This window comes from Oratosquilla oratoria, chromosome 33 (genome assembly GCF_046742065.1).
Source record: "Oratosquilla oratoria isolate Oo_2021 chromosome 33, ASM4674206v1, whole genome shotgun sequence".
NCBI classification, from domain to species: Eukaryota; Metazoa; Arthropoda; class Malacostraca; order Stomatopoda; family Squillidae; genus Oratosquilla; species Oratosquilla oratoria.
Window position 1 is genome coordinate 2,681,026 of NC_134809.1, and position 27,286 is coordinate 2,708,311.

Consider the following 27,286-nt stretch of genomic DNA (forward strand, 5'->3'; position numbering starts at 1 on the left):
CAGCCTTCATGGTTCCATCATACTTCACAGTTGCGTGATTTTTTTTTTTTTTCTTCTTCTTTTTATGGCAATGGACCAAAATCTTCTCTCCCTGTTACAGTAAAAGCTCTCTTATCTGGCATCACTGGGACCAAAGGCATGTCGGATACTTGAAAATTCTGGATAACTGAAGGGGTTGCTAAAGTAAGTGAAGGGGTACAGAAATGGGTTTACAATCACCCCTTTACTCACTATTAATGTCAGTTAACATATAGTATCACATACCATAACATATACAAAGCATCACATGATTGCGGTGACACCACCTCACTCGCCAACATACAGTTCATCACTAGACTTTAACCTTCTCTATACTTTTCTGAGGGGGTTACTAAAATAAGTGAAGGGTTACAAAAACACTATGTCTACAATCAACTCCTTTTATTCACTATTAACAACATTTAACATAACAAACATTTAACTTAACATAAAAAAAACACATAAAATATGCCGGATACCTGAATGCCGGATAAGAGGGCTTTTACTGTATTGCCTTGTAAACTTTCGCTATACAGCCTGATACTTGTAACTAGTAATTACATTCTTTTTCCGATGAGCCTGTCCTCCTCCATTTCTGATACTTTCAGTTTTAACCTCACCAACTCATTTTCAAGAATGCACATTGTCTTATCTCTCTCCTTTAACTTGGTAGACAACTTAGTCACCTGTAATAACAGCTCATCATCACTTAATATGGTACACACATCACAGGTTTTTCTTTAGTTCTGCTGCAGCTTTTGTCTGCTGGAGTTTCCGTTTGAGGCACTGAATCTTTGCTTGATAACGCTTTTCCATGCCCTGCAGTTTTATCTTGGCCCGGCGTCTGTCACTAGATGCCTCAAAGTACAGTGAGTCCTCGTTATACAGTACATATGTGTTCCTGAAAACCTTACCGCAAATTGAAATTACCGTATGGCAGACATACCTTCTCCCTTCTCTTTCCTCTTCAAAATATATAATTTTACCTCCAAAACATGAGTGGATACCGTATCTGTGAATTTTTCTTACCGTAAATAGAATCGAGGGTAGTAATTACTGTAACTGTGAATTTACCGAACAAAGAATTACTGTATAAGGAGGACTCACTATACTTAGACTCCCACTTATCTACCATTATCCTTAGCCTCACCTGGTCCTCATTTATTCTCTTCAGTGACTGTCCCTTTTGATGATGAACTTCTATTTTACTTTCAAGTTTTCCAACAATTTTTGACAGTGTCTTAACAGTTTTCTCTAAGTTATCCATCTCTGCAGACTCCTGCACCAATCTGTCCAACATCTCTACACCTATTTCAATGTTTGGATGTTGTCAGCAACATTTTTCCGGGGGGTCGTCGGGTCACGCTGTTCCTTGGGCACTCGAAACTTCACATTTTGTACTTGCTTCAGGTCTCGCGGGGCGTTGAAGGACTCGTCGAGGACGATTTTGGTTTACATGTCTAGTGGTGGTGCTGTCTTCACTTCTGATCTCAACATTTTCCCTTACTTCAGGCCTCGTTCGGACATAGTGGCTGCTTCCATCAGACTTGGTATTGCCGTGTTTACTTGTCTCTTTTGGATAGGACCCGATGTACTCGATGCAGAGTGTGGCGTGGTCTCCTCTTTTGTCTGCTGGAAACTTCTCTGCCCAGGACACGCGTCGCTTGTATGATGGATCTCGTTTCAGCTCAGAATAGAGGCGTTTCAGGACCAATATGGACTCTTCACTTGGCTGCGGCTGCATCTCTACACGTTCTTTCTTCTTCGTTGTCACATACACACCGTTCTTCTTCTCCGCATATCTGTAGGTGCCGTCTTTGTTCCGTATGAAGTAATGGGTCTTCATCGATCCTCGCTGAGAGTAGACGCCACAGTCGTCGTGATACACTGCCTTCTTGCCCAAATTGCGTCGTTGCACGTTCTTCGTGTTATTCAGTAGGAAGTAAACATTTTCCTTGATGCCAGGGGGTATATCACTCTCGTCCGTTGTTGGGGCTTGGAGAAGCTTCTCGATCAGTCGGTCGGTGTCTAGGAAGTGGCCATTGTTCAGTTGGGCGTTTGGAAGTTGGTGTGGCTCGTCGGATGGAGTGTCAGAATCTTTGGTGATGCTGGTGCTGATGATCACTGGCTCGTCAGATGGCGTGTCAGAATCTTCGGTGATGCTGGTGATGAGGATCTCTGCCTCATTTGATGGTGTGTCAGCGATGTTGCAGTCTGGCTGTCTGGCGAGGTCTTCAAATTCCGTGTTGGTAGTTTTCTGCTTCTTTCTTGGCATCGCGGCGGCTATACAGGCTTCACATGACGTCGGTGAAAACAGGGGGATGTCTTCGTCATCATATCTCATTCTCTCACCCTGCTTGATTAACTCTTTCCATCTTTTTTTGATGAGCCTGTCCTCTTCCATTTCAGATAATTTCTGTCTTAACCTCACCAATTCATTTTCAAGAATGCAAATTGTCTCATCTCTCTCCTTTAACTTGGTAGACAACTTAGTCACCTGTAATAACAGCTCATCATCACCTGATATGGTACACACATCACTGAGATTTTCCTTTTTTTCTGCTGCAGCTTTTGTCTGCTGTAATTTCCGTTTGAGGCATGGAATCTTTGCTTGATAATGCTTTTCCATGCCCTGCTGTTGTATCTTGGCCTGGCATCTGTCACTAGAAGCCTCAAAGTACTTAGACTTCCCCTTATCTACCATTTTCCTTAGCCTCACCCGGTCTTCACTTATTCTCTTCAGTGACTGTCCCTTTTGACGATGAACTTCTATTTTACTTTCAAGTTTTCCAACCATTTTTGACAGTGTCTTAACAGTTTTCTCTAAGTTATCCTTCTCTGCAGACTCCTGCACCAATTTGTCCAACACCTCTACACCTATTTCCTCCTCAAATGATACTGATAGTTTCTTTAGCTCACGACCACATACTGAACTTTTGGACAAAGATTTTGTCAAAGTAGGACTCGATACATGTGGGAGTTTATGTATTTGGTCCATGAAATCACTGAAAGCATTTTGGTATTTCACTTCCTTCCCAACTCTGATTTTCTTCTGGCTTTCCGTCCTGACTGTATGAAAATCTTTTCTTAGGCGTGATTCAGAAATATAAGTCAAATCATCTTGATATATGATGCTAAGACAATCTCGGATGTTTTTCCATGACAAATGTAGATTCTTCTGTTTTTTCTTTTGTCCATGATGGCGACTTAATCGTGTAACAATCTCACAAACAACTCGATTGGTTAACTGTTCTGGTTTCAGTGACTTCAGCTGCTCCAGAAAACCAGCAGAATCTTCTGCCCAGTAGGTAGGGCCCTTGACTGTTTCTTGTGATTCTTCACAACTTGAAGGCACCTGAAAAATATGGAATTTTTTCAATTAAATCTATATTACTTTTACACCAATTTACTGATATACTTTCAAAGGAGTTATTTTGTTTAATGTTTTCTACAATCAAGTAAGAGGAGGGAAATCAAGTAGAGAAGAAAAGGTAAAAGGTGCAGATGGAGAGATGATAATGGAAGAGAAGGTAGTGAGAGGAAGGTGGGCAGAGTATTTTAGGGAGTTGCTAAATGTGAAGGAGGATAGGGAGGGAAAGGTAGTTGCAGTTTGAAGCACTAAGAAAAATGACAGTGATGAGTGAGGAAAATGGAGGAGAAATAGAGAAAGATGAAGTGAAAGCAGCTGTTAAGATGATGAGAGCAGGTAAGGCACCTGGGTTGGATGGATGCCCTGAAGAATGCCCAAAAAAGGAGGTACAATTATGGTGGACTGGCTGGTGAGGTTATATGTTTGTTTATGAGAGGGTAGAGTGCTGGAGGACTGGAGGAGTGCCTGAATAGTTCCGTTTTACAAGAGAAAGGGGGACAAGTGTGAGTGTAGTAGTTTTAGAGATCAGCTTGTTGAGTGTAGTTGGGAAGGCTTATGGGAGGGTCTTGATTGAGAGGATTAGGAGAGGAACAGAGGGAGTAATTGGTGAGGAATAGTGGTTTTAGGACAGGTAGAGGTTATGTAGATCAGATTTTTGTGGTAAGACAGATGTGAGAAAGTTGCAGAAAAAGGTAAGGATGTTTTTTGGGCTTTTATGGATTTGGAAAAGGCTTACAACAGGGTAGACAGGAAGGCACTGTGGGAGGTACTGCAGATATATGGGATAGAAGGAAAGCTGTTATGAGCGGTCAAGAGTTTTTACGAAAGAAGTAGAGCTTGTGTTAGTATTAGAAATGGAGTGAATGGTTTGAGGTAAAGGTAGGACTTCGTCAGGGGTGTGTTATGTTGCCCTGGCTGTTCAATCCTTACATGGATGGGGGTGATGCCAGAGGTGAATGCAATAGTGGGTCAGGGGTTGGAGATGGTTAAAGAAAATTGAGAAAAGTGGGAAATAAGCCAGTGATTCTTTGCTGATGACACTGCACTTGTAGCAGGACCAGAGGAGGGATTGAGGAAGTAAGTGACAGAGTTTGAGAAGGTGTGTGAAAGAAGGAAGCTGAAGATAAATGTGGGCAAAATAAGGTGATGGGATGTACAAGGGGAGAGAGTGACAGCAGGCTGGAAGTGAGCATAAAGGGAGAAAGACTGGAGGAAGTGGATAGTTTTAAATACTTGGGTGCAAATGTGGCAGGAAAGGGAAGAGTGCAGGTGGAGGTAGAATGTAGATTGAGAGAAGCAAGTAAATGCCTTGGTAGATTAAAAAGTGTAATGAGAAATAGACATCTGAGAATGGATGCTAAGAGGAAGTTTTATGAAGGAGTGATTGTGTTGATAGCACTGTATGGGGCAGAAACATGGAACATAAGAGGGTAAGAGAGAAGGAATTTGAATGTGTTTGAGATGAAATGTCTGAAAAGTATGATAGGGGTTACTAGGCTACATAGAATGAGAAATGAGGAGGTGAGGAGGAGAACAAGGGTGGAAAGGGAGTTGAGAGATAGGGTTAATGAAAGAGTATCAGGATGGTTTGGACACATGGAAAGAATGAGTGAAGAAAGATTAGTAAAAGAGGTGTGGATGGCAGAGGTAGAAGGAGTGAATATGAAGGGGCGTCCTAGGATGAGATGGATGGATGGGGTAAAAGGGGCATTGGGAAAGTGGGGGAAAGTCTGTTGAGGAAGGACAGGAGAGGAGAGAAGATAGGGGTGAATGGAGAAGGATGATGCTGTGATGCATAAGGCGGTGTGGGTGGGGGATGGGGGATGAGGAAGTATGTATGAGAAATAATTTGACACAGCCCAAAGGGATTTCTCCCCATCTTTTCCTTTTCTTCATGAGGGGATGAAGAGGGGGGATCACCGAATTAATGAAATTGTCTTGCTGTGGATGTGCTGTGTCTTGCGACACTGCTTCTGACCCAGGGGAGTGGACAGGATGCAACAATGACACGTCATCCAGGAGGTGCCAAGATGAGAGGGAGGGAGGTGGGTGGAGTGGAGTATGTAGGGGATAGAATAGGTGGGAGTGGTTTCTATGCCTTTTTCTTTTTGGCTACCCTCCGTGTAAGGGGGAAAAAGCCTTTGGTATATGAATGTATGTATGTATGTACAATTATGATAATCTGAATAAAGGAGCTGATTTCATAATCATGACAATTTACTGGTGATGTCAATATTAAAGTCAACATAAACAAATAAAAAGTGCACTAAACATGCCTAATCACCAATCAGTCCCAGTGGAATAATGTCAGTGTTCATTACCGTATGTGTAAATACCAAAGAAACTATCAAAATAAGGTATTTTTTACAAGTGCACACCTACGCGATATAGTAATAGAAAATTTAATAATCATTTTGTAAATTATAATACATCTGGGGTATTGGCTGCATGTTATTGTGGCAAAGTAGCATGCAGTTGATACTTTAGGGTCTATATGGGGCATCCCTACAGACCAGAGTCGCACATCATTTTGTGTGTGACAGAGGAAAACTCTGTTCATAGAGAAATGATGACACTTTAATACAACGACTGTCCCTCCGTCATGCTGTCCCCCAACCCCTTGTTACTGTCCTGTACCATTTCTCTGAATATTCATTTCCTTTTTTCGCCTACCCTGTGGTGGGGGAAAAGAATGCTACCACCAAGTCTTTCCACTTGAGTCGTAAAAGGCGACAAAAAAATGGGACAGGATGGGATTAGGAGTCCTGCTTCCTGTAGCCCCAAAGGGGATTCCTAAAAAAAAGTAAAGGCATAAGAGGGTCTGAGATTTTCAACCAGTACCCTAAGGTTTGGGTCTTTTAATGTACGTGGATGTGGTACAGATGAGAGTAAAAGGGAAGAGATAGGCAGTATGTTTGTGAGAAGAAAGATGGATGTGCTGGCTTTGAGTGAAACTAAAATGAAAGGAAGGGGCAAGTGTGGGTTTGGGAGTGTAGTTGAGGTACTCAGGAGTGAAGAGGGGATGAGGGAGAGAAAGGGTGGCTATACTAGTAAGCGAAGAGATAGGTAAGCGTGTAGGGAGTGGAAGGAGGTTTCTTCAAGGATGATGTGGATAAAGGTGAAGCTGGGAAGGGAGATATGTTTTTTTGTAAGTGCATATGGTGCTGGTAGATGAGCGTAGAGGAAAGGGAGGCTTTTTGGGTAGATTTAAATGAGTGCATAGAGGGACTAGGTAGAAATGTCAATGTAGTTGTATTGGGAGATCTTAATGCTAGGGTAAGAAACGAACCAATAGATGGAGTGATTGGGAAGTATGGAGTTCCAGGTAAAAATCGTAGTGGAGAATTGATGATGTGTCTTGAGAGTTGATGATAGCAAATACAGTGTTTAGGAAGAAAGTCAAGTATAAGTACACATGGGAGAGGGTGGTGGATGGAAGGGTGGCAGATAGAGCCTTAATGGAATATACAGTGGTCACCAGGAGTATGGTAGGAGGAGTTAAGGATGTAAATGTTCTAAAGGGAGAGAGTGGGGGAATATCAGATCATATTCTGGTGGAAGGTAAATTGAGAGTGGAGAATAGGTGGAGAAAGAGGAAAAGGGCAGAAAGTAAGGAGGTACTTAGAGTGAACTGCTTAAATGAGAAAGAAAAGGAGAATGAGTATAAGAAGAAGCTGAGAGAAGAGTGGGAGGTAGTGAAGGATAGAGTAGAATGAGGAGTGGAGGATGAATGGGGATGGTTCAAGGAGGGAGTCATAAGGTGTGCAAGGATGGTGTGTGGAACAAGGAGGACAGGAGGAAACATAAGGAAGGGTAATGAGTGGTGGGATGAGGAAGCAAAGAAGGGTGTAGAAGAGAAGAAACAGGCTTTCATAGATTGCCTACAAATTAGGACGAGGGAATCGTATGAGAGGTACAGAGTAATGAGAAGGGAAGTTAAGCATAAAATAAAGGAAGCAAAGAGGAGAGCAGATGTGAAATGGGGTAAGAATAAGACAGAAAATTTTGAAAGTAATAAAAAGATGTTTTGGAAAGAAATTAAATGAGGAAGAGGAGAATCAAGTAGAGAAGAAAAAGTAAAAGGTGCAGATGGACAGATGATAATGGAAGAGAAGGCAGTGAGAGGAAGGTGGGCAGAGTATTTTAGGGAGTTGTTCAATGTAAAGGTGGATAAGGAGGGATAGGTAGTTGCAGTGGGAAGCGCTAAGAAAATGAGTGATGAATGAGGAAAATGGAGGAGATTTAGGGAAAGATGAAGTGAAAGCAGCTGTTAAGATGATGAGAGCAGGTAAGGCACCTGGTCTGGATGGATGCCATGCAGAATGTCTGAAGAAAGGAGGTACAGTTATGGAGTACTGGCTGGTGAGGTTATTTAAGGTTTGTTTACGAGAGGGTAGAGTGCTGGAGGACTGGAGGAGTGCCTGCATCATTCCATTTTACAAGGGAAAGTGGGACAAGTGTGACTGTAGTAGTTTCAGTGGGATCAGCTTGTTGAGTGTAGTTGGGAAGGCTTATGGGAGGGTCTTGATTGAGAGGATTAGGAGAGGAACAGAGGGAGTAATTGGTGAGGAACAGTGTGGTTTTAGGACAGGTAGGGGATGTGTAGATCAGATTTTTGTGGTAAGACAGATGTGAGAAAGCTATAGGAAAAGGTAAGGATGTTTTTTGGGCTTTTATGGATCTGAAAAAGGCTTATGACAGGGTAGACAGGAAGGCACTGTGGGAGGTACTGCAGATATATGGGATAGGAGGAAAACTGTTAAGAGCAGTCAAGAGTTTTTATGAGAGTAGTAGAGCTTGCGTTAGGATTAGAAATGGAGAGAGTGAATGGTTTGAGGCAAAGGTGGGACTTCGTCAGGGATGTGTTATGTCACCCTGGCTGTTCAATCTTTACATGGATGGGGTGGTGCAAGAGGTGAATGCAAGGGTAGTGGGTCAGGGGTTGGAAATGATTAAAGAAAATGGAGAAAAGTGGGAGGTGAGCCAGCTGTTGTTTGCTGATGACACTGCACTTGTAGCAGGATCAGAGGAGGGATTGAGGAAGTTTGTGACAGAGTTTGAGAGGGTGTGTGAAAGAAGGAAGCTGAAGATAAATGTGGGCAAAAGTAATGGTGATGAGATGTACAAAGGGAGAGTGACAGTAGGCTGGAAGTGAGCATTAAGGGTGAGAAACTGGAAGTGGATAGTTTCAAATACTTGGGTGTGAATGTGGCAGGAAAAGGTGGAGTGAAGGTGGAGATGGAGTGATTGTGTTGACAGCACTGTATGGGGCAGAAACATGGAACATAAGAGAGTAAGAGAGGAGTTTGAATGTGTTTGAGATGAAATGTCTGAGAAGTATGATGGGGGTTACTAGGCTAGATAGTGTGAGAAATGAGGAGGTGAGGAGGAGAACAGGGGTGGAAAGGGAGTTGGGAGATAGGGCTGATGAAAGAGTATTAGGATGGTTTGGACACATGGAAAGAATGAGTGAAGAAAAATTAGTCAAAGATATGTGGAAGGAGGAGGTGAAAGGAGTGAATATGAGGGGGCATCCTAGGATGAGATGGATGGATGGGATGAAAGGGGCTTTACAAAAGAGAGGAATATCTGTAGAGGAAGGATGGGAGAGGACAGAAGATAGGGGTGAATGGAGAAGGGTTGTGTATAGATGAGGCTGTGATGCATGAGGGGAAGTGGGTGGGGGATGGGGGGTGAGGAAGTATGTATGAGAAAAAAAATTGACGCAGCCCAAAGGGATTTCTCCCCGTCTTCTCCTTTCCTGCATGAAGGGACGGAGAGGGGGGGGGTCACTGAATTTATGAAGCGGCCTTGCTGTGGATGTGCTGTGTCTTGCGACACTGCTTCTGACCCAGGGCAGTGGACAGGATGCAGGGATGACCCGTCATCCAGGAGGTGCCACGATAGGAGGGAGGGAGGAGGGTGGAGGGAATTGGAATATATGGGAAATGAAATGGGTGGGAGTAGTTTCTATGCCTTTTTTCTTTTTGGCTACCCCCCATGTAAGGAGGAAAAATCCTTTGGTATATATATGTATGTGAGACTTTGAAATTAATGAAGGCAATAGAAACAAAACTAAGGACTGCACAGGGGAGAATGGAGAGATCAATGATGGGAATAACACTGAGAGACCAAAAGAGAGTAAGTTGGGTGAGAGACCAGACTGGAGTGAGAGATATTGTGGAGGTGGTAAAAGAGAGGAAGTGGAATTGGGCAAGTAAGTTAGTGCGAACAACTGATGAGCGATGGAGCAAGTGTGTTACTGAGTGCACGCTGTGAGATAGGAAGCGTGGAAGAGGGAGACCAGACAGGTAGAGAAATGATAGAGAAATTTGCAGAAGTGCTGTGGCAGAGGCTGGCGCAGTTGTGTGAATCATGGAACGCTATGAAGGAGCCCTTTGTTCAGCAGTGGACTCGGGATGGCTGATTTGATTGATTGATTGATAATTTGTTAATAGCTTTTAGCAATTGTTTCAATTATTGATTTCTGACAAGAATAAAGTATAATATGTTGATGTATTATAATTTACAATATCATATAATTCAATTTACTATTACTATATTGCATAATTGTGCACTTCTAAAAATATACCCAAAAAGTAATAATCTAGTCATATCATGAACCAACTCAAAAAATATAATGACAAAAGCTAATAACTACTAACACATCATCTAGCGGCAAAACCTGACGATCCAAAACACATTTTTCGTCAGCAAATGCACCGCTAGGGACCAGCACATCTACTGGTGGCACCAATATAACAGACAGAACTTTTCCGCTGCCATTTTTTGCGACCCTTTCAACTGGCTTCACCTTGAGTTTGAAAAATGGTAGCATTCAACACATGCACAGTTGGTTCAAAGTCTTCCTGTTCTAGAAGTTTAGATTCAGTTCTTCAAAAGTAGAAGGATTTTCACTGACTTAAACATAATCTAAAGGGAAGGCAGCTATATAAACAGTTTTTAATGTGATATTTGTGTTTTTTTTTTTTTGTCTTTTTTTTCTGGATTTGAGTGACTTCAAGATTGTTGTTTATGTTGTGGCTGTGCATTTGTTGCCGGAAAATCAGCTTTTGCCACTAGATGCCATGTAGCGGCAATCTTACTATTTTTGAAGAACTGAATCTATACTTCTAGAACAGGATGATAAAACTTTAGTTGTGCACACCTACATGATATAACAATAAAAAATTAATCGCCTAAATTATAATAGAGAAACATAATATGCAATATTCTTGGTGGAAATTAATAACAAAAAAGTTGCTAAAACCTATTTTCCAATGAACAACATCACAGCTGTTGAATGACACCATGTTTGTTTGGATAGGTGCTGAGGTTGAAGAAATGAAAGGATGATAAATTAGTCTATTCTAACCTAACCTAAATTAACCCACCTACCTTAGCCTAACAAACTTACATAACCTAACCAATGTTTAGTAATTCGGTACCTCAATTCTAAAGCTCATCTGGGTTGTCGTTGATGTCACAGATGCTGACTGCCTGATTATTATTGTACCTGAGGCAATTAACAGATGCCGGCAGAAGCCCGTGTTCTCTCATAAAGTCCAAGGAAGCCCTATTGTCTTTGTAACAACGCTTATTAACGTCCCCTGGAGTTGGAGAACACCCGGTCCACATCGTAAAAGCAGTCATCTGATAGTGACTGGACTGGCATGGCATCCATACTGTATCCTAGTGGCTTCGTTCGTTAGTAAATTTGCTTGTAGCAAGGTTTTTTGTTTTTTATTTCTGCCAAGAATTATATTTTATTATTATATTATAATTCACAAAATTATCTAATTTTCCAATGCTATATTATGTATATGTGCACAACTAAAATAATACAGACATTCTGAACCACCTATACATGCATTGAATGTTACCAAAGTTCAAACTCAGAGGAGAATCTAGTCAAATGGGTTGCTCAAAATTACAGCAGCAAAACTCCATCCACGATGGTGATGCCGCCCATGGATTTACATGTACTATCTTCATCATTGCCATGGTAACACGATCAGTGTTAGAATAGCATAAAAGGAAGGTCTTACTCCTACACTGTTGAAATGAAAGAACTTGTTTCAAATACTGGCAAATCTGCAGGAAGAAGAAACTAATGAAATCCAAGAGAAGAAGGAAAGGGCAGACGTTGGATCCCTGCCAACAGGTAAGATTTTGGTAGTAGGTGACAGTCAAGTGAGGTATTTAGACAGGGTTTTCTGCGACAAAGATAGGAAACATAGGACGCAGGTGTGTTTCCCCAGCGCGGGCATAGGAGATGTTAGAGATAGGATTGAAGAGTGTCTAGTAGGGGAAGGAAAGGACCCAGTAGTTTGCTTGAGTGCCGGAGGAAATGATATAGGTAAATTAGGGAGTGAGGAATTATTTGCGCGGTACCGGGATGCGCTAGACAAGATTAGAAATAGGGAAGGTGTTCCTGTAGTATGTGGAATCCTTCCTAGGCATAGAGTTGGAGGCATGTGGCATTCCAGGGATATTGCAATGAATTGCAGGCTGGCAAAACATTGTAAGGCCAATGGATGGGCATTTGTCGACAACTGGGACAGCTTTTATGGTAAGAATCACCTATACACAAGGGACGGAGTGCACTTGTCTCCCAGAGGATTTCGGTTCCTTGCTGAATCCCTTGAGCGAGAAGTAGGCATCCTACAGGGTTTTTTCGGGTAGATTACGTGAGAGTAGGGGGGGAAGTATAGGAATATAGTTTAGGCAATAGAAGCAACTTAGAGAAGGACTGTGTAAAGAATCACCAAAGCAGGTGGAGGGAAGATAAACTTAAAGTTTACTATACAAATAGCAGGAGCATAATTAACAAAATTAATTTGCTGCAAGGTAAAGCATGCATAGAAAATTTCGATATTATAGCTATTACTGAATCCTGGATCAACATGGCTGATAAACATTTCCTTCCGGAAATCGAAATAGAAGGATATAAGTTTTTTCATAAGGATAGGGTTGGCAGGAATGGGGGAAGTGTAGCACTTTTCGTTAAAAATACATTAAACTGTATTATCAACAATTCGATTAAGGAAGAGGACTGTACGGAATCTATTTGGGTAGAGATTATAGGCAAGAATAAGAAAGTTATTATTGGCATCTTGTATAGACCTCCTTACCTCAGCGCTGAGCAGACTGATCCCCTGATTCATGAAATTCATAGAGCATCCCAGTACAAAAACGTGATCATGGGAGATTTTAATTATTGAAACATTGACTGGGAAACTTTAATAGGTGATCATGAAGCGAAGAAATTCCTAGATGTGGTGCATGATAATTTCCTAAAACAAGTGATTACTGATCCTACAAGGGGACAAAATACCCTGGACTTAATTTTAATCAATAATTAGCACCAAATTACATACATACATATACCAAGGCTTTTTCCCCCTTACAAGGGAGGTAGCCAAAAAGGGAAAGGCATAAAATAATTTCCACCCATTCCATCCCTGAATACACTCCACACACCTCCACCCTCCCTCTTATCTTAGCACCTCCTGGATGACGGGTCATCCCTGCACCTTGTCCACTGCCCTGGGTCAGAAGCAGTGTCGCATGACACAGCACATCCACAGCAAGGCCGCTTCATTAAATCGGCGACCCCCCCTCTCTGTCCCCCCATTGCATAAAAGGAGAGGACGGGGAGAAATCCCTTCAGGCTGCGTCAAATTAGCAGCGTAATAGTGGGAGATAGTCTAGGCTCTAGCGATCATCAAGAAATAAGATTTAATGTTATTTGGGAAAAAATTAAAAAGTACGAATAATGTTCAAGTACCTGACTTCAGGAAAACAATATTTGACAATATAAAAACCTATTTGAAATTGAATACGAAATACCATACGAATGTTTGGAACATTCTTGGTTCTCGGAGCGGGGCTGGGAGTGAGGTCTGGGTCACAGATGGTAATATGCATACCTTAGGTCAGGTCAATTGGGGGCGAGGGCCCAACAGTCAGGTCAGCGATTTAAAAGAAATGTATAGCAATCTGACTGATCTAATTATTAATGCACAAAACACATTTATCCCCCTAAAACCAATACGGAAAAATAGTAATACTCCCAAATGGATGACGAACAGATTGAAACGAGATTGGAATGAAAAGAGGACTTTACGTAAAAATAAAGAACAGGGAATCACACCTTAGATCAAGATATAATGAAATGGCAAAGCTGGTTAAAAGAAATACACGTTCAGCAAAACGTAATTATGAAATCAAGGTTGCCAGTCAAGCAAAATCCAACCCAAAGGGTTTCTTTCACCTCTATAGAACAAAAAATAAAGAAAGAATAGGACCAATTAAAAACGAAGAAAATGTCATGATAGAATCGGAAGAAAAAATGAGTGAGGAGTTTAACAATTATTTTCTATTGGCGTTTACTGATGAGAGGTTAGATAAAGTACCTGACTACGATCCGATTTTCAGAGGGGATGAAGAAAGTAGTCTATCTCATATCAGCATTAGTAAAGAAGTAGTCAAGCAGATTGACAGACTTAAAGCTACAAAATCTCCGGGTCCAGACGAAATTTTTCTAAGAATGCTTAAGGAGTGTAAATTTGAAATCTGCGACCATTTAACTGAAATATTCAATAAATTGGTAGACACTGGGTTTTGTTCCAACTGCTTGGAGGCAGGCAAACCTTGTTCTTGTTTTTAAGAAGGGAGATAGATCGTCTATATGGAACTACAGGCCAATCAGTTTGACATCGGTTATAGGAAAAATGCTTGAATCAATAATAGTAAATAGACTCAGAGAACACATTGAAGGACATAATTTAATTTGTGATTCACAGCATGGTTTCCCCAAGGGTAAGTCATGTGTGACTAATCTTCTATCCTTTTACACTAAAGTATATAAGGCGTCAGATAACAATGAAAATTACGATGTTATTTACCTTGACTTTAGCAAAGTGTTCGACAAGGTACCACACCGGAGACTACTAAATAAAATCAAAGCCCATGGCATAGGAGGAAAAGTGTTAGAATGGATTAGAGCTTGGATTAGTAACAGAAAACAGTGGGTCACCATAAATGGAATAAAATCTAGGTGGGGCAATGTTACTAGCGGGGTCCCCCAGGGCTCGGTTTTGGGTCCCTTATTGTTCATTAAGTACATAAACGACTTAGACGATGGGATAAATAGTGATGTTAGTAAGTTTGCGGACGACACTAAAATAGGACACCTAATTAGGTCAGGAGACGACGCAGAGATTCTGCAGGATGATCTTAATAAGTTGTTAACATGGTCGGTAAAATGGCAAATGAACTTCAATATCTCAAAGTGTAGCGTGTTAAACGTAGGGCTACACAACCCTGAAAATAGATACAATTTAGATAACATGTTTTTAGAAAAATCTGAGTGCTAGAGGGACTTGGGTGTTCTGGTGAGTCCGGACCTCAAAACCAGGAAGCAGTGCATTAGCACCAGAAATAAAGCTAACAAAGCATTAGGCTTCATTGCTAGGACGGTAACGAATAGAAGTGCAGAGGTAATTATTAAACTCTATCTAGCGATAGTTAGACCCATCCTTGACTACGCAGTACAGTTTTGGTCTCTGTCCTACAAAATGGACATCAATTCACTAGAATCAGTACAGAGAAGAATGACCAAAATGATACATGGACTCGGAAATTTGCCTTACGAAGAGAGGCTTAGGCACCTAAACTTACACTCTCTGGAAAGACGTTGAGTGCGGGGTGATCTAATAGAAGCGTTCAAGTGGATCAAAGGCTATAACAAGGGTGAAGCAAACAAGGTCATAATAAAACAACAGCAGGACTCGCAGTAATGGGTATAAACTGGACAAATTTACATTTAAGAAGGAAATAGGCAAGAATTGGTTTACTAATAGGGTGGTCGATGAATGGAATAAACTTAGTAACCATGTAGTAAGCGCTGAAACTATCAGTTGTTTTAAAAAACGATTAAACAACTTTATGGATGGGGATGACAGGTGGTGATGGATACGGAGCTGGCTAGTGTAGGCCTTATGGTCTCTTGCAGTCTCCTTTATTCTTATGTTCTTATATGCTCAGGTGATTTGTTGACCCATAAAACCTTCATAAGCCAAGTTACATTTAAATTGGACCAGTGGTTTGGATTTTATGGATAATTATTGACAATTTAATCGTTACCATGGAAATGCAAATTTGGTACGATGCAGATGTCCCACATTGTTTTTGACATGCCCATAAATTCCAAGTTTCATTAAAATTGGACCAGTGATTTAGAGTTTATGTTTATTTCTTTGCCAAAATCTTCACCTGAGTTACCTGTGTATGTCTACTTCTCACATTTTAAGTCAGTCAAGCCAAAAATCCAGAATCACAGAAAACTTCAAATGTATTTCAATAATTGAGAAAGCATTTTGTTTGTAATGAAAAAGTCTTTTATATGCAACAAGAACACCTTAACAAAAAAAGTTTAGTCTTTCAACTTGAAACTTTCAGGTTTTGTTTAAAATATAGGTAGAAATGTATTATGAACCTGAGAACTTGCTACATCTTGACGTCATAATTCTTTTTTATGTAATCGAATACGTATGTTGTATCGTTTGTACTACAGACTTCTGCTTTTTCATGGTAATACTTAAAGATCCTATAAACACTTTCACACCTGCTTTTTTAAAAATTCGCTATACGACATGAGATATAGGTGTCGTAAGTATGGTCACTTACATCACCCCTTTTTTCCTCATTTTTTTCCACTTCAATGTTTTTCTATATATATATATATATATATATATATATATATATATATAAAAAGGCATGGGAATAAAAATATACCGGTACCTATTATACATTATCAGAAGCATTTTCAGGCTGCTACAATTGATTAATAATTTTTGGCATATTTTTAATTGCAAATATTTGTGGTTTTGAGATACGAGCATTTAAAGCTTTCAGCATTGTATATCTTTATTATTTATTGTGCAGTTTTTATTATATTCACACATTATATAATGTATATTGAATAAGTTGACAGTAAATATTTCCATATATATCTACTATATATATTACATTAAAATGTATTTGTTATTCACCAAGGAGTCCTTTTCATAATTGAAGATTTTGCGCTTTTACCGGTTTAAAATCTCACTACTGGGGTGTCATCACTTTGTCAAATCATTGCAGAGTGGTTTACTTTTACCAGCAATGAGTGCTTTTCCTCTGGTCAACAACAAAGCTTACCAAAATGGTGTTTGATTATTCTACACAGGCACAATCCCAGCCCCGTATGTTCCTCCTTGTCCAGATATTTTCTCTTCCTCCTCCTGAATTTCCCTCATCTTCTTCCCTTCATATGGAAGAAAGCACTTTGTTAGCTGTGTATTTGAGTTGATACATCGAATCATAACCCAGGATTCGAGTAGTTCCCGCAATCCAGATTCCTAGGTCGACAATTAGCCTCATATGAACAATCTAACTTCACTGGGATAAAGAAAGAAGGTGGAGTGCAATCACTAAATTTACTGTCTATAATTATACAAGTTAATCTTACTAATTAATCGGTGGAAACAGTGCGGGCGCGGTAATCTTGCAGAAAGTGCTCGCCCTCCTTTTTTATACAACTGTACAACACCAGTGCCATGACACATGTGCCTACATACATCTAATTAAATTGTCCTATTCCTATTTACCCAGTTCCACACATTTCACAAGTATTTTTATTTTTGTGTATGGGGGGTCGGAGAGGGGGGGTCGCCGATTTAATGAAGCGGCCTTGCTGTGGATGTGTTGTGTCATGCGACACTGCTTCTGACCCAGGGCAGTGGACAAGGTGCAGGGATGACCCATCATCCAGGAGGTGCTAAGATGAGAGGGAGGGTGGAGGGGTGTGGAGTGTATTCAGGGGTGGAATGGGTGGGAATGATTTTATGCCTTTTCCTTTTTGGCTACCTCCCTTGTAAGGGGAGCCTTGGTATATGTATGTATGTGAAGAGGGCTTCCAATATAGTCACTACTTTATATCTTATCCTAAAAGTTAATATGGCAAGGAAATGGGGTGTTTCTAATTCCTTGCTTGGTTTGATTTACGTGCCCTTTGACCTCTGCTGGCAAAAGGCCCTGATTTTGTACTCTTCCACTGCCGACCCACGAGTACCTTCGTGTGTAGTACTCACACCCATATAGGTCGCGGTGAAAAAAGTTCATTGTTCCTCCGCTGCCAGCCCTACATCGCTTTATGCTTAGGCCCGTGTCTATGTAGGTCGCAGTGAAAGAGATGCGTAGCACAGTTTCACCATGATCACAGTGTGAACATGACATGGTATTTGGTGGTGGAGATGGTGTTGGCAGTGGTGGTGGTGGTGACACGTGAAGCGGTGGCATCCCTCCTCCAAGCCTCTCACACCTTCCCTTCCTTCTAGTACAACTTTCATTCCACTTTTGGCTCAATTTTTTAATCTTTTCCTTGGTTTTCCTCTTCATCCTGATGCAGTTGATGATTGGACATCTTGTAAGTGTAGTAATGTCCAGGAAATAAGGCAAACAGCAGCACAGGAACACAATATCGCCACAGTCAGTTAGGTGTTTATGCATCAATCTACTCTGATGTTTGATGGGTAATTTAGGCTTGAAGCATGCTGTGCACACCACACAGAAGAAGTAGTCATGATGATGCCAATGTACAAAAATATAGCCATTTCATGGAATTAGACAAGCAGAAACAAGACATATCTATAGATATTTAGGGCCTATTCTTGCATGAGCCATTTAAATTGACACACCTCCCGGGCCCTTAAAACTCCCTCCATAGATATATAGACATATAGACTTTATTTGGCAAAGAATCAATATACATGGAGTGCAGATAATGACAAGACCACATAGTTCAAAATAATAATTGAAAATTGCCAAGGATAACACAAAAAAAGCATGTACACTTATTTCCATTGTGGTCCTCATTAGATTGTTATTCTACACTAAGTCACACAGACAACATACATAGGGGGTTAAGGGGACCATCACAATAAGGAACATTGCAGTAAGCAAAGGAACAAAATAATGTTAAATTGTAACAAAACAGTATGAATGAGTACCATATCATAGTACCATTAATGATATACTACATTATTCTACAGCTGTATCAACATGTTATAGTGAATGCTACATTGCAGCTAGGGTCACCTATTAATTAATTCTAAAATTTTACTTGTATCTCAGGACAGAGTGGGCAAGTAGTATGAGCACTAGGAGGTAGTACATTATAACCTGAAGCACCAGAGGTAGGGTGCAGGGGACCAGTACTTGTATGAATAAAACAACAAGGAGAACAAGGAAAAAGTCCAATTACCTTGTTGCCTGGTGCCCTGATTCACCAGGCTTGTATTATGGTCAGATCTTAACTGTTCTCGGACCCTACCCGAGACATATACCGTACTATGACTAGCAAAACAAAGGTGGAAACCAATTTGTAACATCAAACGTTGTTATACTAGACTAAACTTCAGAAGGGAAAAAAGGGGGGGGGAGGTTAGAACTGTTATGAGTGAACTCAGATTTGGATGGTATTACTCATGGAGTCAGGTATCCCTCACTTAGTAGTACATAAAATAAAGGCTGTTCTCTGTCCATTATGCTGGGGAGGAAAAAGTAATTCATATTTTGCTTTTAGGATATTTATATTATTCAAATATACCCATATCTAAAACTTGATTTTTGGATGAAAATTTCATGATTCAAGGTGTGGTCAATTTATAGTTTCACCCAACCATCGATTTTGATATGTGGCTTATGTGTTTCTGGAGAAATGTTGTGATATGAACGATGGTGTAGATAATTTTCGTAGCAAATGCATACTTTTCAAGTAATTAATTATTGAAGTTATGCACTTATGCCTACATCTCCCCAACGATCTGGGGGGACCTGTGGGAAATCAGGGTTTTTGGGTGGGGAGCACTAATAAATTGAGTAATACACGTTGCAAAACAGGGATAAAATTAACAAGAACACATAAAAAAGATAAAATCACCTTTGGGGGCCAGAGTGTGGTCGGCTAATGCGAGTGGTAGCCATGTTTGTTTACCAACTATTCGAAATATTTCTCGCTATATCCGCGAGGTGGGGGTTACTAGGCTGGATAGAGTGAGAAATGAGGAGGTGAGGAGGAGAACAGGGGTGAAAAAGGATTTGGGAGATAGGGTTGATGAAAGAATATTAGGATGGTTTGGACACATGGAAAGAATGAGTGAAGAAAGACTAGGAAAAGAGGTATGGAAGGCAGATGTGGAGGGAGTGAACATGAGGGGACGTCCTAGGATGAGGTGGATGGATGGGGTGAAGGGGGCTTTGGGGAAGAGGGGAATGTCTGTTGAGGAAGGAAGGGAGAGGACGGAAGACAGAGGTGAGTGGAGAATGGTTGTATATGGATGATGTTGTGATTGCATGTGTGAGTAAATTTTGACGCAGCCCGAAGGGATTTCTCCCCGTCCTCTCCTTATATGCAAGGGGGGACGGAGAGGGGGGGTCGCCGATTAAATGAAGCGGCCTTGCTGTGGATGTGCTGTGTCTTGCAACACTGCTTCTGACTCAGGGCGGTGGGCAGGGTGCAGGGATGACCCGTCATCCAGGAGGTGCTCAGATGAGAGGGAGGGTGGGAGGGGTGTGGAGTGTATTTAGGGATGAAATGGGTGGGAGTGTTTTTATGCCTTTCCCTTTTTAGCTACCTCCCTTGGAAGGGGGAAAAAGCCTTGGTATATGTATGTATGTATATCCGCTACATTTAGAGAAGGCCACTCCACCCGCGCAGGAGTTGCTAACCATAAACTAACCTATCCTAACATAATCTAACCAAACCTTACATAACACAACCTAACCAAACTTAACCTATCCTAACCAAACCTAAAGTAACCAAGCCTAACATAACCTAACCTAACCAAGCCTAACATAACCTAACCTAACCAAGCCTAACATAACCTAACCTAACCAAGCCTAACATAACCTAACCTAACCAAGCCTAACATAACCTAACCTAACCAAGCCTAACATAACCTAACCTAACCAAGCCTAACATAACCTAACCTAACCAAGCCTAACGTAACCTAACCTAACCAAGCCTAACGTAACCTAACCTAACCAAGCCTAACGTAACCTAACCTAACCAAGCCTAACGTAACCTAACCTAACCAAGCCTAACGTAACCTAACCTAACCAAGCCTAACGTAACCTAACCTAACCAAGCCTAACGTAACCTAACCTAACCAAGCCTAACGTAACCTAACCTAACCAAACCTAACGTAACCTAACCTAACCAAACCTAACCTAATGTAACCTAACGTAACCTAACCAAACCTAACGTAACCTAACCAAACCTAACGTAACCTAACCTAACAAAACGTAACCTAACCTAACCTAACGTAACCTAACGTAACCTAACTAAACCTAACCAAACCTAACCTAACCAAATCAAACCTAACTTAGCCAAACCTAACCAAACTTAGCCTAACCTAACGTAACCAAACCTAACGTAACCTAACCAAACCTAACCAAACCTAACCTAACCTAACCAAACCTAACCAAACCTAACGTAACCTAACCAAACCTAACGTAACCTAACCAAACCTAACGTAACCTAACCAAACCTAACGTAACCTAACCAAACCTAACGTAACCTAACCAAACCTAACGTAACCTAACCAAACCTAACGTAACCTAACCAAACCTAACGTAACCTAACCAAACCTAACGTAACCTAACCAAACCTAACGTAACCTAACCAAACCTAACGTAACCTAACCAAACCTAACGTAACCTAACCAAACCTAACGTAACCTAACCAAACCTAACGTAACCTAACCAAACCTAACGTAACCTAACCTAACCAAACCTAACGTAACCTAACCAAACCTAACGTAACCTAACCAAACCTAACGTAACCTAACCAAACCTAACCAAACCTAACGTAACCAAACCAAACCTAACCTAACCTAACCAAACCTAACGTAACCTAACGTAACCTAACCAAACCTAACGTAACCTAACCAAACCTAACGTAACCTAACCAAACCTAACGTAACCTAACCAAACCTAACGTAACCTAACCAAACCTAACGTAACCTAACCAAACCTAACGTAACCTAACCAAACCTAACGTAACCTAACCAAACCTAACGTAACCTAACCAAACCTAACGTAACCTAACCAAACCTAACGTAACCTAACCAAACCTAACGTAACCTAACCAAACCTAACGTAACCTAACCAAACCTAACGTAACCTAACCAAACCTAACGTAACCTAACCAAACCTAACGTAACCTAACCAAACCTAACGTAACCTAACCAAACCTAACGTAACCTAACCAAACCTAACGTAACCTAACCAAACCTAACGTAACCTAACCAAACCTAACGTAACCTAACCAAACCTAACGTAACCTAACCAAACCTAACGTAACCTAACCAAACCTAACGTAACCAAACCTAACGTAACGTAACCTAACGTAACGTAACCTAACGTAACCTAACCAAACCTAACGTAACCTAACCAAACCTAACGTAACCTAACCAAACCTAACGTAGCTTAACATAACCTAACCTAATGGTTACGTTAGTTTACGGTTAGCAACTCCTGCGTGGGTGGAGTGGCCTTCTCTAAATGTAGCGGGTATAGCGAGAAATATTTCGAATCATTGGTAAACAAACATGGCTACCGCTCATGTTAGCCGACCACACTCTGGCCCTCAAAGGTGAAACTTGTGTTTTTTATATCTTTTTTTATGTGTTCTTGTTAATTTTATACCTGTTTTGCAACGCGCATTACTCGATTTATTAGTGCTCCCCACCCAAAAACCCCGATTTCCCACAGGTCCCCCCAGATCATTGGGGAGCAGACTTCAATAATTAATTACTTGAAAAGTACACATTTGCCGATGATACCCACATCAGCCGTGCAGTGTGGGAAAGTGGGGACGTGCAACATTTACAAGACGATCTCAACTCAGTTTATGCATGGGCCAATGACAGCAACATGCAATTCAATGAAGAGAAGTTTGAGGTCTTTAGATATGGCACAAACCAAGGCATTAAAGACAACACTGAACTGCACATGGAAAGAGGTATGAAAATCACACCCAAAGCCCATGTAAAAAGCCTGGGCATTCACTTAAGTGATGATGCCACTTTCCAGCACCACATCATGCAGTCAGTGAAAAGAGCAAGAGGGATGGCTACCTGGGTACTAAGGACTTTCTCATCAAGAGAGGTTCAAGTGATGCTTACCCTCTGGAAGTCATTTATTCAACTGATCCTGGACTATTGTAACCAACTCGGGTCACCATACATATGCTAGGTATGGGCACAAAATGTTCAAAAACATTTCAACCCTTAAGTTATTATTGCATATGAAAGACAACTTTATTAGAAACAAAATGCTTTTTAAATTTTTGAAATAGCTTAAAAAATAAGGGAGGTACGATTTTTTGAGTTATTTTTTTAGCCCGCATTTTTGGCTAGACTTTACCATAACAAAATGTTAGAATTAAGGGTGGTAATTTGTAAAGATTTCAGTAAAGAAATATACATTAACTCTAAACCACTGGTCCAATTTTATTAAAATTCAGAATGCTTGGGTTTTAAGGACCAACAAATCACACGAGCATGTCAAAAATAATGTGAGACATCTCCATCATACCACATTTACCTTTTCATGGCAACCATGAAGTTGTCAATTTTCAGATTATCATCAATAAAATCCAAACCACTGGCTCAATTGACATGCAACTTGGCATATGAAGGTTTTATGGGCCAATAAATCACCTGAGCATGTCAACAGCATTGCGGGACCTTCTTATACCATTCTTACTAACACCTATCACGTTGCCATGGCAACTGTTGTCAATTTAGAAATAATCAATAAAATACAAACCGCTGGCCCAATGGACATGCAACTTGGCATGTGAAGGTTTTATGGGTCAACAAATCACCTTGCAGGGCCTTCTTCTTATACCATTCTTACTAACACCTATCATGTTGCCATGGCAACTGTTGTCAATTTAGAAATAATCTATAAAATCCAAACCGCTGGCCCAATTAACATGCAACTTGGTTTTATGGGTTAACAAATCACCTGAGCATGTCATTAACATTGCAGGACCTTTTTCTTATACCATTCTTACTAACACCTATCATGTTGCCATGGCAACTGTTGTCAATTTAGAAATAATCAATAAAATCCAAACCGCTGGCCCAATTGACATGCAACTTGGCATGTGAAGGTTTTATGGGTCAACAAATCACCTGAGCATGTCATTAACATTGCAGGACCTTCTTATACCATTCTTACTAACACCTATCATGTTGCCATGACAACTGTTGTCAATTTAGAAATTTAGAAATAATCTATAAAATCCAAACCACTGGCCCAATTGACATGCAACTTGGCATGTAAAGGTTTTATGGGTCAATAAATCACCTGAGCATGTCAATAACATTGCAGGACCTTCTTCTTATACCATTCTTACTAACACCTCTCATGTTGCCATGTTAACTGTTGTCAATTTAGAAATAATCAATAAAATCCAAACCACTGGTCCAATTGACATGTAACTTGGCATGTGAAGGTTTTATCATAAAACCCGATTCTTCAAAAGCAAACAAATATTCACCGATCCAAACACAAATTTTGTTACCAACCTTGGCAAATTAGTTTTCCGAGTAAAAATATTACGGTAAGGCATCAATAAAATATTATTTTAATGTAAGAAAACTGTTATTTAACCTATTTTCTCCCAGTTATAAGCAGCTCAAGATCATTGGGTATTATACACTTGGTGATTTGTTGACCCAAAAACCTTCACATGCCTAGTTGCATGTCAATTGGGCCAGTGGTTTGGATTTTATTGATTATTTCTAACTTGACAACAGTTGCCATGGCAACATGATAGGTGTTAGTAAGAATGGTATATGAAGAAGGTCCTGCAATGTTAATGACATGCTCAGGTGATTTATTTACCCATAACATTTATGGGTCAATAAATCACCCGAGCATTAACATTGCAGGACTTTCTTCTTATACCATTCTTACTAACACCTATAATGTTGTCATGGCAACTGTTGTCAATTTAGAAATAATCAATAAAATCCAAACCACTGGCCCAATTGACATGCAACTTGGTTGATTGATTGATTTATGGAATTTTTGGCTTGAAGGCCAAACAGCGGAGCCGGTAGGCCATTCAGCGCACATGCAACTTGGCATGTGAAGATTTTTGGGTAAAAAAATCACCAAGTGTATATTACCCAACGATCTTGAGCTGCTCATATACGGGAGAAAATAGGTAAAAAACAATGTTATTATATTAAAATATTATGTTATTGATGTCTTACCTTAATATTTTCACTCTGAAAACTAATTTGCCGAGGTTGATAACCAAATTTATGTTTGAATCTATGAATATTTATTTGCTTTTGAAGAATCGGGCATACACTTGCACAATAAGGTAATTTGAATATCCTGCACATACGCTGAATGCTCAAAGCATTCAAACTAAGCCAAACAAAATCCAACAGGTCGCAAAATATGGCGTTGTAAACAGTGCTAGCACGATCGTAGCGCCGCGCTTGTTTTCGCGCATACCTACATATGCGGAGACATCCAAATGCTTGAAGCTGTCCAAAGGAATTACACCAGGCATATAAGAGGGATGCAAGATCTCAACTATTGGGATCGCCTGGGAGCACTAGGTCTCTACTCCCAACAAAGGAGGAGAGAAAGATATAGGGCCATTTGCACATGGAAAATCCTAGAGGGACTTGTTCTGGACCCCACGCCCTCAACAATCAAACCATACCACAGTGTAAGGCATGGGCATAAGTGTGAGACAAACTCTCCCACCAAGAACCTTGGAAAGGATTAAGACCCTACTGGCAACCAGCCTAGGCCGTGAGGGTCCAAAAATCTTCAACGCCCTCCCAAAAGAGGTGAGAGAGAAAACCAAATGCTTGGTGGACAGCTTCTAACATGCACTGGACAGGTTACTGCGGAAGATGCCAGACAAGCCTCCAGTGACAGGCTACACCGCCATCAATAGGTTTTCTCAAAACTCAATACCAGACTAACTGGCCCTCACAAGGAGGGACAACAGGACTGGCAGCAGCGGTAGTCCACTACGGCTGTGAGGATCGACCTCGGAACTTCACTAAGTAAACAAAGTTGCGACGGATATGATGTACACCATCATTAATATCAACATTTCTAACCAGAATCGCATAAGCCACACATCAAAATCATTGGTTGGGTGAAACTATAAATCAAACTTGGAATTTTAGTGCTGGTACCTGGCACAGCTGCGTCATTAACAACGATCTTGAAGTCATTCATATCCGGAAAAAAAAACAAGCTAAACATCAATATCACATTAAAAAGTGCATGTATAAGTACCTTAACTTTAGATTTCCGCTCGGTACACTCAATTACCACTGCAACTATCCAAATTTTGCATTATTTACCTTGCGTATTTTATCATGGGTCGCACTAATTAACGCCCGTCACCGACCGACAACGCCCGGTAGCGACCTGCGATTTCCTATGTTGCCCGGGCGTTGTGTGTGCGTTTTTTTCAGTTCCAATGGGTCATATCATGTCAATGATTCTTTTACTAGTGAATTCACGAAAAAAAATGCTGAATTTACCAGTAGAAACGACGCACGAAACAGAAAATCCTTTGCTGAATTTAGCGCCCGGAGAGTGGCGGTGGTTTAGGTTAGGTCCTAACCTAACCGCCGGTAATTTAGCCATTCCACATTTTCCAACGACAACATAAACAAAGATGGCGGCACCGCAACGGTCCGGGCGCTAAATTCAGCAAAGTATTTCCTGCTTTGTGCGTCGTTTCTCCGGCTAAATTCAACGATTGTTTTCGTGAATTCACTAGTAGGTAAATCATTCATATATAAACCATTGGAACTGAAAAAACAGGCTTACACAACGCCCGGGCACCAAAGGAAATCGCCGGTCGCTACCGGGCGTTGCCGGGTGTTATTTAGTAGAACCTTGCCTTTGGCTTATAGTAATATACTTTCCAGTTACTAACCTGCACCTCCATAGCCCTTTTCTTTCTTAGTCCAAGAAAACTTTGATGTTATATTGATTTCAAAATCCCGAATTATTTCACTCACTTGAGCTTCGGAATTAACATAACCAAGCAAACTTGTCACGAATTCGTGAAATATATTTCCCAGTTTTACTTCTCGCCAGTGTTTAGCTTTACACCAATGTTTACTATCTGACTTTGACCGTGCATGACACGTACAACACTCGATCACGGACATATGGTTACTCTTCGTAAAAAAGTATAAAACATTGACTAAATATTTTAGGCGACTGGGAATACACAACACCTGATGCATTTATATGTGCTGCACCAACTTCATGACTGTCTGCAGGCAGAAATTATCTGTGGCGAGCTGTTCTTGCTGATCTCAGCTTACTGTTTTAACTTTATATTCAGGGGGGGCGCCCCCCCAAAAAGTGGCCAGCCCCCCAACTGAAATGAGCAAATTGAAAATTTAAAACACTCATTGAAATAATTTTATTAAGTGGAATCTTTAATTGCCAGGGCTAAAGATTTGTCAGCCATCAGTGCTAGCCCAACCATTAACCCCCTTCCGTTCTGAAATGAGGATAATATGTGTATTATCATATTACTACTAGCCCCCCCTTAGCCTCCCCAACTAAAAAATCCTGGCGCCGCCGCTGTTTATATTGACAACATTTGAACGATGAATTACACAAGCCATTACACCACACCCAATGCATTTATAATCACTGCAGCAACCTGATAAATGTCTACATATAGTAATACGTTAATTTACGACGAGCTGATTTCAGCATAAAGCGTAGTGACGCGCCGCTGGTCAAAGCCAGCCTGGCCGTCACATTTTA

General features: G+C 40.7%; 2 protein-coding genes across 3 annotated transcripts in view; both read right to left on the minus strand.

The window, feature by feature from the left end:
• LOC143017705 (uncharacterized) overlaps nt 1-26,688 on the minus strand; it is a 31,025-nt gene extending 4,337 nt beyond the window's left edge. The window contains exon 1 of the mRNA XM_076172460.1: nt 26,521-26,688. Coding sequence (XP_076028575.1) covers nt 26,521-26,673 — 153 coding nt within the window. The 5' untranslated portion in view covers nt 26,674-26,688. The remainder of the gene's footprint in view (nt 1-26,520) is intronic.
• Nucleotides 390-26,612, minus strand: LOC143017704 (uncharacterized). Of its 2 annotated transcripts, none has more exons than XM_076172458.1 (2): nt 10,837-10,869; nt 390-3,373 (listed from the first exon to the last, which is right to left on the minus strand). In XM_076172458.1, exons 1-2 carry the CDS (start codon nt 10,852-10,854, stop codon nt 1,379-1,381), a joined length of 2,013 nt encoding a protein of 670 aa, XP_076028573.1. In that variant the 5' UTR covers nt 10,855-10,869; the 3' UTR covers nt 390-1,378. The 2 variants fall into 2 exon arrangements, with proteins under 2 accessions (XP_076028573.1, XP_076028574.1); XM_076172459.1 differs by lacking the exon at nt 10,837-10,869 and adding an exon at nt 26,436-26,612 and having other exon boundaries at nt 393-3,373.
• Nucleotides 26,689-27,286: the final 598 nt, after the last annotated feature.